The following is a 13,506-nucleotide window of genomic DNA, read 5'->3' as shown; positions in this document are numbered from 1 at the left end:
TAAATAGTGGAACTCAACTAATCCACTAATTACACAAGGACCTAACGTTAAGTTTCTTTTTAACATATTTGCATGTAAGGACAATCAAATGCCGTATCTATGTGCAACACCCGGCGGTAAACCTAAAAATAATCTTGACCTAACCAGGGATCTATAAATAATGTTTCTCAGACACAGTAGTGCATTAAAGACTGCAAATCATTTGCCACATCTATATGAAACTGGTATATAATGGACTTAACAATTATTTAGGATCTATACAGGAGCGTATACGTAATTTTTTATTTAATATTTTTCTCCTCCGTCGAGCGCACGTTACTTACAAATGGAGGGAGGATTCTCAAACGCGCCTGGGCGCCAAAATTTCAGAAGCTTCTCCCAGAAGAAGCCCGCGGTCCGCCAAACCAGACCCTAATTTTAAATCTTCCCGTCAACTCCATTTAAACCCCCCTTCTATTCTACGCTCTCCCCTCCCGATACCATCGCTTGCTCTCCCCTATTTCCTTATCGTCTATCTGTTCGACGGAATTCCTCACCGAGGAGAAAGCCTAATCCAAAACCCCTCCAAGTCTTCTATAGCCGGAGGATTCGAGATGTATGTGGTGAAGAGGGACGGGCGGCGGGAGGCCGTCCACTTCGACAAGATCACAGCGAGGCTTAAGAAGCTGAGCTACGGCCTGAGCCCGGAGCACTGCGATCCCGTGCTTGTGGCCCAGAAGGTATGCGCCGGGGTCTACAAGGGCGTCACCACCAGCCAACTTGACGAGCTCGCCGCCGAGACCGCTGCCGCCATGACTGCTAGCCACCCCGACTACGCCTCGGTATTCCTTTTTCTCCCATCTATCCAATGATGTGGGATGTATTACTGTTTTATCTCTTTGTTCCGATTGCCAAGGTTGCTTCTTTTTTTTCCCCTTTCTTCCAGCTTGCCGCTAGGATTGCAGTCTCGAATCTTCACAAGAACACGAAGAAGTCGTTCTCAGAGACGTAATGGTCTATCCCTTTTTTGGCTGTTTAATTTTGGTTTGTTTTGTTTCCAAAATTTCTTGGATTTGGGGTTTTGTTGATGATAAATGTGGTTTCAGGGTCAAGATGATGTACAATCACATCAATGAGAGATCTGGGCAGGAGGCCTCTTTGATTGCTGATGATGTTTATGAGATCATCATGAAGGTGATCTAGCTTTGACCTCAATGAAATTTATCATTTTTTTTATTGATTTTCGTATCCTGTAATAATCCAACTGATAGTCTTTACCCAGTGCCATTATTTTGTTTTATTAAGCTACATTCTTAAAGCCAAAGGTTTAAAGCTTGTTGGTGGTTGGAACAGTTATCGTTATGTTGCAATTAAGATGTGCCACCTTTATAGCTGCACTGTCTATGCTCTAATATTCAGTTGTAATAATCCTGTGTGATGGCATAATTGTCATTCATGATTCTGGCTTAGCATGTCTTGGTTTCTTTAATTAATTGATGATTTTGTATGAATTAGATTTTAGACATTTCTCGTATTATATTTGATTACATATGGTTGAGTGCCTAGAGTTTTTGATGATTCCAGCAGTTATCAAGTTATTCAAACAGAGAGTTTTCCACTTTCTCTCTCTCTCTCTATCTCTGTGTGTCTGAGCAATAAGTTTTAAGAACTCTCAGATTGCTATGTATGACCCCCGCCAATGGGTAACAGTAACTAGGCATATGACCCTCGCCAGTGGGTAAAAGTAACTTGGCTTTACGACCCCCGCCAGTGGGTAATAGTAACTGGAAGATGACCCTGCAGTGGTAAAGGTCTTGCCGTGGGAATAAGAGCGGCCATAGCTACACTACCATCTAAGAGTACGGATTTCAAAGCATGGAATAATGGCAAAAGCATGAACTTGACCTACAGTATGATCAAAATGTACTCTACTGCAAAATGTTACATGTGATTATTAATCATCCAAATGCTTGCCAGTTACATTTCTATTAGCTATTGTAAAAATCTATGATATAAGTTGGAGTAATTTCTTGTAATTGTATCAATTTCAGAATGCTGCTCGTTTGGACAGTGAGATAATTTATGACCGAGATTTCGATTATGACTACTTTGGATTTAAAACTCTCGAGAGGTCCTATCTCTTAAAAGTTTCTGGAAAAGTAGTAGAAAGGCCGCAGCACATGCTGATGAGAGTTGCTGTTGGAATCCACAAGGATGATATTGACTCTGCAATCAGAACATATCATTTGATGTCTCAGCGGTGGTTCACTCATGCATCACCTACCTTGTTTAATTCAGGGACTCCTAGGCCTCAAGTATTATAAGCTAAACTCATATTTTCACAAATTAAAGCTTGCTGTAATCTGTTTATTTATATATCTTGATGAAAATTTTCAGTTAAGCAGCTGCTTCTTGGTTTGCATGAAAGATGATAGCATTGAGGGAATATATGATACTTTAAAGGAATGTGCTGTTATAAGCAAATCTGCTGGAGGAATTGGCATATCTGCTCACAATATTCGTGCAACTGGTAGTTATATCCGTGGGACAAATGGGACATCTAATGGCATTGTTCCAATGTTGAGGGTTTTTAATGATACTGCTCGTTATGTTGATCAAGGGGGTGGCAAGAGAAAAGGTAATTTGGTTACTAGTCAGTAAATGACTTTCACTTAGCTCGTAGTTTGGTATGATTTTAGATTGCTGAACTTCATTTCACGCCTAGGTGCATTTGCGGTGTATTTGGAGCCTTGGCATGCTGATATTTTTGAATTCCTTGATCTTAGAAAGAATCATGGAAAGGTATTGTTCATAACTTCTCAAGTACCACTGTTTGTTCACACAACTTTTTACTGTATTTTTTTTTTTTTGGAATTCAGTTAATCTTTCTTCCTTCTATTTTAACATTATTTTGATACTTATTCATTACATGAGATCGTGGATGGAAGATGAAATGTGGCTGATACTCTTTAACTCATGGCTTTATGTAGTATCTTTATTCATGAAGGAATTTTATGTGTTTCCTACACATGAAAACTTGCATAGGTTCCTCTTTTCCCTTTAGATCTGTTCTAAATTAGTGGATGGTAGTAATTGAGAATTTTCATCTTTCTGAAAAAATAGTACTGTGCTTCAATTCTCGTGTTCTGTTTCAAAATATTAACACTATTGATGAAATCAGGGTTTTTCTGGGTAGAAAAAAACTCAGTGTCATTGGAGGGATTTGAATAGTATTTTTCCATTGTATTTGGGTTGTTAGTTTAGTCCGAATCAAATCCAAATGCTTCACCTAACCAGTTAGCTAACTAGCAAGTTAACTTGGATTTTTCCTCTTGTTTCTTGTTCAGCACACCCAAACATAATTTTTCATGAGCTTGGGTACATGAATAGTTCAAGATGCACGCCCTTGATGTATCTAGTACGCTTTGGATAAGGATGCTTGTTAGATACTACTAGGATATGTGTCAAATATATAAGAATCCTGATACTAAAACAAATACAAAAAGGATTTGCATATTTTCTGGGTAGATCCAAGATACTACTTGATATGTACAGGTATGAGAGGGCAGGTTTCTTTTCTTTTCTTTTCATTCTTTGTTCTTGTTTCCTGATGAGTGTTAGCCTTTTAAAGATGAATGAGATGTATAGCTAATTTTAGAATATGAGTTTTCATGTTATCGATGGATATGGATGATATTGATGTTATCCTATGAAGAATAGATTATGTTCATATGCTTTATGGATGTGTCTTACATATGTCCACATATATTCTTCTCAAAAGAATATAATGATGTACTGTTGTATCCTTGCTGTATCATCCTCTCTCTCTCTCTGTGCTTCAAGATTTGTCTTATACATGTTGTATCCCTATCTCATATTTGTCTCCATCTTCATAGTCAAGTTTGAATGCATCAAACTTATTTGTTAAATCTCATTTTGCAAAGAATACGAAGATCCCCATAATATGATGAATAACTACATAGTGATGCATGATGTCTTTGCTTGAACTGTATTAGACAATAAAAATATTGATATTCTTTTAAGATATTTTTGCTTTTTAATGTTCTTTATTTCTTCCCTTGTTATATTTGTCAGAAAGGTTATTGATTTGGTAATATTACATTCTTCTAATTGAATCTTCTGTAACATAAATGCATCTTGAGAAGTCACGGTGAAGATAACTGTGTTCCAATACACATGTTGTAATTCATTCCATGAACCAAAAATTTTATTACATCCATATGATTAAACTTGTTCAGAGTTTAGTACCTCATTGACATACTCTCCAGACATCAACTTATTTGAAAACTTCGATGCTTGTCATAAACTATTCAAGTTTGATATCTTATTAAATGAATGACATCTCTCGCAAAAATATACTATTGCCGCTTAGAGTTACACGATGCAGTAAACCAGCTCTTATCATGCATGTGTGATGTGGCTCCATAAAGGATAACCTGGAATTTCCACCTGTGAACTGTGACTTAATTTCTATTATTTCTTGTAGGAAGAGCACAGAGCTCGAGATCTGTTTTATGCCCTCTGGATTCCTGATTTGTTCATGAAAAGGGTCCAAAGTAATGGACAATGGTCCTTATTTTGCCCTAATGAAGCTCCAGGATTGGCTGATTGTTGGGGTGATGAATTTGAAAAGCTGTACGCAAAGTACGAGAGTGAGGTACTTGGTCTTCCAAATCTTAGATTTAAATATAAAGTTAGATTAAAATCACTAATCACTTCTTCCTGCTTTATGAGCTCCAGGGCAAGGCCAAGAAGGTTGTTGCAGCACAGAACCTCTGGTTTGAAGTCCTGAAGTCCCAGATAGAAACTGGGACACCATACATGCTTTTCAAGGTATTCAATGAAAATAAGTCTGATACTCTATAACAACAATTTGTTTCCTGGGTAGTGCATTTGACCTTGGTGTTATTCTGTAGGACACATGTAATAGAAAAAGTAATCAACAGAATTTGGGTACCATCAAGTCTTCAAACTTATGCACCGAGATTATTGAGTTCACAAGTCCTACTGAAACTGCAGTGTGCAATCTGGCATCCATTGCTCTACCTCGTTTTGTTAGGGAGAAGGTTTGTTCTCTGGATCTTTCCTCATGGTTTCAGTGAAAAAAGTAGCATTGATTTTCACGATCATACTGCATTCTAAAAAAAAAATTTAATAATACCTTTGTAGGGGGTTTCTATAGAGTCGCATCCATCAAAACTTGTTGGCAGCAGTGGATCAAGGAATAGATATTTTGACTTTGACAAGCTTACTGAGGTGAGTTTTGATTGCTTGCGTCCATGAAAGGCATGCTTGAGACAATGGTTTATCCATGACTATGCTTGAATGATTTAATGTGCTTGTCATCACAGGTTACTGCAATAGTTACAGCCAATCTGGACAAAATAATTGATATTAACTATTACCCAGTTGAATCTGCACGGATATCAAATCTACGACATAGGCCAATAGGCATAGGGGTTCAGGGTTTGGCAGATACGTTCATCTTACTTGGAATGCCTTTTGATTCACCTGAGGTGATTGTGGAGATTTAAGCGCTTCCCTATTTTTTTTTGTTTTTTAAATGGTGACCTTATTTTGTGACTAAATTAATTGTTACTACAGGCTCAGCAGCTGAACAAGGACATATTTGAGACAATATATTACCATGCTTTGAAAGCTTCTTCAGAGCTTGCTGCAAAAGAAGGCCCTTACGAAACTTATCAAGGAAGTCCAATGAACAAGGTTTTTGTTCAATCACATATTTATTTATATGTTGTACATTTGCTTTCAGCCACTGATTTCCAGTTAAGCTTGTGCAAGACACGGTGACATGGGCACATGCATATCTTTGCATTTTCATATGTTTATCATGTCTGCACATGCATGCATTTATGTTTGCTTTCATCAGTTGTTGAGTAGATAAAGTGCATGTCGATATAGTCTTTTGGTTAAGAATCTAAAAAAAGAATCTCAGTATGTTAAGTAATTTTTAAACTGAAATCATTCTATATACCTACTGATGTTATACAAATGTTAGTTAAGGACATTTCTAAATACAAACCCCATACTATATTCATAAGCTTGCTGTTTATGCTGATGTGTAGGGAATTCTTCAACCTGACATGTGGAATGTTACTCCATCTGACCGATGGGATTGGCCTATGCTAAGAGACATGATTTCCAAGAATGGAGTGAGAAACTCCCTTCTTGTTGCTCCTATGCCCACTGCTTCAACTAGCCAAATTCTTGGCAACAATGAGTGTTTTGAGCCATACACATCCAACATCTACAGTCGAAGAGTTCTAAGGTATGCCCTTTTTTTTATTTTATTTTCATGATCAGCGCTGGCATTTTGAGATAATATGAAATCCTGCCATGATAACACTTCATTTTTCAGTGGAGAATTTGTTGTAGTGAACAAACATCTCCTGCATGACTTGACTGAAATGGGTCTGTGGTCACCTGCCCTTAAAAACAAAATAATTTATGAGGATGGCTCAGTCCTCAGGATTCCAGAAATTCCAGATCATCTGAAGGCAATTTACAAGTAATATACTTTGCACCAAATAACTCTCTCAATATCTAAGATATTTTTTCTATTAATTAATGTTAATGTTGCTACATTAGAACTGTGTGGGAGATCAAGCAAAGAACACTAGTTGACATGGCCCTTGATCGTGGATGCTACATTGATCAGAGCCAGAGCCTGAATATCCACATGGATCAACCCAACTTTGGGAAACTGACTTCCTTACATTTCTATGCTTGGTCAAAGGTAGGTGTGTAAACTTTCTATTTTTCATTAATTATCTTGCACCTTTAATATTTGAAGAATATAATTAATTTTTAGATCAGAAAATGTTTTATGGAGTCTCAGTTGTAACTTTTTGAACTTTTTGAACTTTTTGATGGAAGGGTCTAAAAACTGGGATGTATTATTTGCGTACACGGGCTGCTGCTGATGCGATCAAGTTCACTGTGGATACCTCCATGCTCAAGGTAAAGTTCTGGGCTTTTCATGTTCAAGTTTCAAATTGTTCCTTTTTACCACGGTCACTCTTTTCTTCTGGGTGATAATTTCATTGTTTGTATTGCTGTATGATTCAGAAACCCAAGCCAGTGGATGATGATCTAGAAGACAAAATGGCACAGGTTGTTTGCTCCTTGGATAATAGAGAAGAGTGCATGGCATGTGGAAGTTGAAACTCTTGTTGTTCAAGTACTAAGATAATTTTCTTTCAGTGTGATTGCATCCGCTGCATGCTCCCTTGTAAAAAGTTATGGTGTCCATTGTTTATCATTGGCCTCTTGTGGTGTCTTCCTGCCTTTTCTTTAATGAAGAACCATGAAATGTTTAAGAGATGGTGTAGCATATCCCCTGCACTGCTGCCTCAGCTTATGTGGTGCCGTGATGCCAAATCTACTTGCATATGGTATCATAATTGTATTTCTAGCTCTGTATAAATATGGTGAGGATTTACATAGAAATCTCTTCTTTTTTTTTTTGTCATTTTATCATTGACTATCTTGCATATTTGGATCAGACAATTCAAATGCAATATATATGTTAAAAATTCTCAATGAACTCCAGATTATGCTGACTTCGTTATGCCATTATGCAAAACCAACTGCAATCTGACCCACAAAGTGTCCTTGTTTTCACTGAAAGAATAGTTTTTGATATTATTGTATGACTAAGAGTGCCTCCTGTCCATGTGTGATGTTACTACTGGATGAGGTTGTATATAGTTTGGATGATTTAGCTGACTTTCGCTATAGAGTTCACTTTAACTTTTGAAATCTGAAGCCTACATTTGGGCTTATTGTCTATCTGCACATCAAGTACAGTTGCAATACTGGGACATTCTTTGGTTCTTACGTCAGTCTTCTGGTTTTGGTTTGTCTAACCTATTTGTTGGACATTCTCTTGTGATCTCTTGGATTGTTCTGATGCTGTCCTTAGTAAAAGGATAACTTGCCATCAACTTTGTGAATTGTGATACAGTCAATTGGAGTTGCTGAGATGATGGTTGAAAGTTTATTCTTTGAAAAGATTCCAAAAAATTAGTAAAAGATAAACATGCTTCAAAACTGCTGCTGTTTCCCATCTCTTACCCAGTAATGCTTCGGCTATTCAGACTTCAAAATTTAAAGAACTCAAAATAGTTTTTACTCCACCACCCCCACCCTTTTATACAGCTTATAGTAATTACTTAATTTGTTATTCTAATTATTTAGTTATTTGACTTGCTGCTGACTAATTGAGTTAGCTAAATGAAATTGGAGAGTAACAAACTATAAAGTCTACACAGAATAGCAGTTCGAATACTCTCTATGAGATACTCAAGCTTATATGCTTATCATTTCAAATCAGACATGTCGTAAACATCATACCAACATGGTTTGAAATCAAATAGGATCACAAGATAGACATATCAAGCCAACCAGCTTATGAAGCTTATAAAACCTTAATACTGGTCTTGCTGAAGAATTTATGACTGACATCTCTGCTATTGTAAAAAGCAATGCCTGAGGTTGTGTTTACACTTCACCCACCGCAGGCCAGAAATTTTAGCACAAGTAATGATTCTTTGTACTTTGATCAGTGTCAGCTAAATTGTCAACAATGATAGCTATAGGCAACCTAAAAGATAAAGGGGATAACCCTCCTTTCTCTCTTACTGATCAGTCATTGACCATTGGATCAATGGACTTCTTTTTCGCAGCCTCCATTTTTGATATCTTTCATTTGTATAAACTAATCATAACAAAACTTGTTTTATGCCAGTGGTCTATTTGGCTGATTTGTTAGTCTGGGTTGACCCAGAATTAATGACCATATAACGCCAACTAATCAATTATAGTAGATAGCAATTTGTTGTTCATTCAACAATCTAGCATTGCAAACAAAAAAATGAACAGCTCTGTGGCATCTAGATTCACTCCAGAGGAATGCTAACTGTACACAGTGTTGGAATAGCCATTTTAATGCGATGTAAAAGCAACACTCGCTATCTTGCTGCCAAATGCCAAGGTCATATATCACACTTTTTCAAATAAAACAGCTTCTTGGACTCTGGATCAAATCCTGCAAGTCAGAGTGGACCTTATTTGTTGCCAAACCCGGCATGAGCAAAAGATCTTTCATGTCTTGTTTCCCTGGCAAATACAGACCCTGTGATAGCAAGCTCGAGTTTGAACTGGAGCATTTAGGAAATAATTGAGTTGGACTACACAAGATTTTCTTATATGGACTCCGGGCTTGGGACTGGCTATTCACAAAACATAGATGGACGGTATACTATTAAACTATTAGGGCTATGTTAGAAAAGAAAAGATCGGATGTAGAAAGCATATGATAGAGTTTCTAGATAAGCCGTATCGTGTGTGTTTTAAGAAAGTAAGAAATTTCTGTTAGTTATTAATGAGATTAAGGATACTAGTATGAGAACTATCGGTGGTTATATGAGTGAATTTTCGGTCCCAGTAAGTTTACACCAAAGATTTGATTTAAGTCCTTATCATCTTGTACTAGTTATGGTTGAGCTTACTAAATATATTCTGGACTGTATTCTTTGGTGCATTCCACTAGCGGATGATATAGTTTTGGTAGATGAAATTAAAATTCAAATTAATCATAAGTTAGAATTTTTAAAGAGTGCATTAAAATCCAAGTGTTTTAGGTTAAGTAGGACCGAGATGGAATTTATAGAATATAGTTTTAGTAAAATTAGAAGTAGAGATGAAGGGGAAGTGAAAATTTTAAAGAATAATCATTTTCGGTACTGCAAAAATGTTTTAAATGATTCATTTAAGTATTCTAAAAGGTTTTAAATAATCTTGCAAAAGTGCTAGGATCTATTGTAAGAAGTTTGACTAAACCATATTATACTATTCCATGAAAACCTGAACAGCATAGATGAGGAACACGAGCTTAAGGAGAGGCGTCTCTAGAGAGGTATGTTCACTCATAAACTGGCTTGGAAGGGAGATATCAGCCATACTTTTCTTTTTTTTTTTTTTCCCCAAAAAAGGACCTTTATGAAAAGAAAAATGTACCTGGACTTTGTAAACAGAGAATTTTGCAACCATGTTTGTTTGTTTTTTCGAGGAAAAGAATTGGGTGAGATTATTAAAATGGAAATGGTTTCAGTAATAAAAAAATGAAAATAAGGAAAAAGAGGAGATCAGCTGTCTGTGGAAAACTTGAGATTAGAACCACCTGGACACTACTTTGAGGATGTATAATGTCCTGGAAATCAAAAAATCTCTTTATTGATTGATCAACAGGGTTTTCACAACTTACAAACTTTTAAGAATATCAATAAAAGAAAAGAACACAACTATCTCCTATACAAACTAGTAGTTCTCTTGTATAATATCAGGTCAAACCTTCAATATACTCCTGGAATTAAAAAGATTAAATATAATTTGCTTCTCAAACAACAACAGAGGACTTCTCACAATAGCAAGGAGGAAACTCTAATAAGATATACACTATATCGAGCATCAGCACTGCTTCATTTATGTATGCTCTTCAATTTGGCTTTTCTTAAGGTAACAAGAATTATGTAACATAGTTTACCGTCATTCATAAGAATCATTCTCCACATTTTTTTATTAGTTAAGGCGAATGTCTACATTCTCTGAACCTTTTCTGAGGAAAACTGCAATGTTCAACCTTCAAATTCGTTGTATACATCGAACCCATCCGTTTATCCTTTAGAGTTTCGTTTTAGAATCAGTCTTTTTAGATATTGCAAGAGTTTCTATTCTGGTTTTCAAATGCAAATAGGACATTTCAGGCCGCCGCCTTTTGAAATGGACTTTCTTGAACTGCTCTCTTCTTTCTTTTCATCTTTGAATATAATAGTAGTACCCTGAGATCAAGGGGCAATGCTTACTTAAAACTAGACCAAAGCTAGAAAATGTCAAAAAGAGATGCAGCATGTTGGCTTTGAATATGAGCTTTTTGCTTGGTGGTCCAAATTCCACTAGAGAACATTGAACTTTGTTGTTGGCCTTTAAATATTTTTAGAACTAAAATTCCCTTGATCCTCCATCATCCCATTCCTCTTTTTCCGCTCAAACTCTTCTTCAAGCTGAATCAGTCTTTTAAGATCAAGAGCTTCTATTCTTGTTTTAAATCGCAAATAGGACATTTCAGGCAGCAACCTTTTTTTTTTTTTGTGCTAAGGTGGCAGCAGCCTTTTGACATGGACTTTCATGAACTACTCTTTTTTTTTATTATTATTTTCATCTTTGAATATAATAGTAGTGCCCTGAGATCAAGGGGCAATGCTTGCTTAAAACTAGACCAAAGCTAGAAAATGTCAAAAAAGAGATGCAGCATGTTGGCTTTGAATTTGATCTTTTTTGTTTGGAAGTCCAAATTCCACGAGAGAACATTGAACTTTGTTGTTGACCTTTAAATATTTTTAGAACTAAAATTCCCTTGATCCTCCATTATCCCATTCCTCTTTTTCCACCCAAACTCTTCTTCAAGCTGACATCAAATCCTCCTTCGGCCATGAACTTTGACTCTGACATTGTTTTAGTGTGATGCACAGTTCCAAAGAACCTCCTTTCTTTTAAAGCTTACATATTGATTTAGTTGGTGCGTAGTAGTATTCAGTCTTGGCTTTGCTTTTTCGTAGAATATTTTAGTCTATGATTGCACGTGAAAGTGTTTTGATGATGTGAGCTCCTCTAATTATCATTGTAGGGAAACTTGATTCCCAGTCTAATCATCATCACCAATAGAAAACTTGCTTGGAAATCGAGACATATTTTATTTTCTTTTGAAAGTGGGCAAGAAAATATTTTTCGGCAAATTTAAGGCTTCTCATGCATGTAAATGAAATTCTCATCAAAATTGGGAAAAGGAAAAAAAAAATTGAAGTAAATAAATAGAAAAGTTGTTGCTAACTTTGATTTCTTGTACATATATAAAAATGTGTGTTCTCATATGTTCCTGACCAATCTATAATTTTTGATTGTGGAATTATCTTGTATTTTTGATTTATATCGATACTTGCACTAGTTTCCTGCAAAGGATTTCTGATGTTTTAGCTATTTTGGTGAGTGATTTAAATTGAGATGCACTCACATATTGTAATGATCAAGATATATATCAAAGTATCAACTGATATAAATCAAAATGAAATTAACTAGCTTTGAAGTCCATTTTAGTATGCAGCAAATAGAGGACTCATTTTTAGACAGTCAGGAAGACTCCAAATATGTTGATATCATAGGATAAATGGTTTATATTTGCCAAGATAAATGGTGAAGACCAAAACCATATTTTTGTCAAGAATCATCATTGAATGAACTTGTTGATCAACATGTTAGAGTTTTCATTTTATCTTTGTCTAGTTGTTATCTAGTTAGGATTATGTCGAGCTGCTATGGAAGTCCATGGATGTCGGATTGGAGTCTTGGCCCTAGGAAGCCACCTTCCCTTCCCCTCGCTTCCTCATCCTCTCTCTTTCTCAGCTGCTCTATCATAACCCTCATGGCCGCCCATGGCCGAGCCGCCGCCACCACCACCACCACCAATCGACACCCTTCTCTTCCTTTTCTCCTTCCCTTCTCTTTCTTCTTCCTCTTCCTCTTTTCTGTTATTCTTCTTTTCTTCTCCTCTCTTTCTCTCACTTCGAGCGAGGAGGCGAGCTGCCGGTGGGTTGAAAATAATTGCCAAAAAGGGAGGATGTGGTCGGAACGTCCCAAATTGGGACAGTGGAAAAGATATTAAGGGCTCGTTTGGTTTGCGGGAAAAGAAGGAAAAAAGTATGGTCAACGAAAAAGTAATGAGATGCCTCTTGTTTGATTGGAGTTTTCAAAGAAGAGATATTTCCACGAGAAATATGATTCTCACGTTTCATGGAAAAACCTTTTCCACGAGAAATATGGAAAAGTTACTTTCCCATGAGAAACATGGGAAAGTTACTTTTCCGTGAGCCGGAAATCACTCCATTTTTATTTCTTCCTAAAAAGCCTTTCAGCATTAAAGAGGCATTAAAAATCTAATTTTTATTAAGGGTATAATAGGAATTATACATAAGTTTTTCAGGAAAATAGATGGTTAACCAAACATAAGCACTCTGAAAATTTGTCACTTTTCCATTGTCAACCAAACATGTCAAAAGTACTTTTGCAGGCATCTTCTTCCTAGGAATCTACTTTTTAGGAATCATATTCCTAAGAGGAAAAATATTTTCCGTGAACCAAACGAGCCCTAGAAGATATCTAAAGAGAGTGAGGGCATTTTGGTCATTTGAAATTGAGGGCAAATGATGTTGGCTAGTTGACGAGCCAAAGGACCAATTTGGGTCCTTTTAGAAACTTAAAAGGTCACTTTGAAAACTTTTAAATATAAGGGCGTATGCTAGAATTTGCCTAAACTTGAAGACGTGAAACTATAATTTATCTAAATAAAAATAATGATACAACAATTTTAAGATGCAGATAGAAATGTTAGACTAGTTGATGACATGTTATATTCTTGCCCTATCCTTTTAC

General features: G+C 36.3%; 1 protein-coding gene across 1 annotated transcript; it reads left to right on the top strand.

Moving 5' to 3' along the window:
* Window positions 1–266: 266 nt before the first annotated feature.
* On the top strand, window positions 267–7,559 carry LOC103704373 (ribonucleoside-diphosphate reductase large subunit-like). The gene is made up of 17 exons (XM_008787629.4): window positions 267–821; window positions 926–987; window positions 1,086–1,173; window positions 2,031–2,294; window positions 2,377–2,617; window positions 2,705–2,781; window positions 4,487–4,657; window positions 4,741–4,833; window positions 4,917–5,066; window positions 5,170–5,256; window positions 5,352–5,516; window positions 5,605–5,724; window positions 6,087–6,289; window positions 6,380–6,529; window positions 6,610–6,757; window positions 6,898–6,981; window positions 7,090–7,559. The coding sequence occupies exons 1-17, from the start codon at window positions 594–596 to the stop codon at window positions 7,183–7,185; spliced, it is 2,427 nt and encodes an 808-aa protein (XP_008785851.1). The 5' UTR covers window positions 267–593; the 3' UTR covers window positions 7,186–7,559.
* Window positions 7,560–13,506: the final 5,947 nt, after the last annotated feature.

Source organism: Phoenix dactylifera, chromosome 1, assembly GCF_009389715.1.
Source record: "Phoenix dactylifera cultivar Barhee BC4 chromosome 1, palm_55x_up_171113_PBpolish2nd_filt_p, whole genome shotgun sequence".
NCBI classification, from domain to species: Eukaryota; Viridiplantae; Streptophyta; class Magnoliopsida; order Arecales; family Arecaceae; genus Phoenix; species Phoenix dactylifera.
The sequence above is the reverse complement of the archived record's forward strand: the minus strand, read 5'-3'. Positions and strand labels throughout refer to the sequence as shown.

Coding starts and splice junctions, on each gene's coding strand:
- LOC103704373 (XM_008787629.4), top strand. CDS start 594: ATGTATGTGGTGAAGAGGGACGGGCGGCGGGAGGCCGTCCACTTCGAC. Junction 2,782..4,486: donor TTAGAAAGAATCATGGAAAG/GTATTGTTCATA, acceptor TATTTCTTGTAG/GAAGAGCACAGAGCTCGAGA. Junction 5,067..5,169: donor CTCGTTTTGTTAGGGAGAAG/GTTTGTTCTCTG, acceptor ATACCTTTGTAG/GGGGTTTCTATAGAGTCGCA.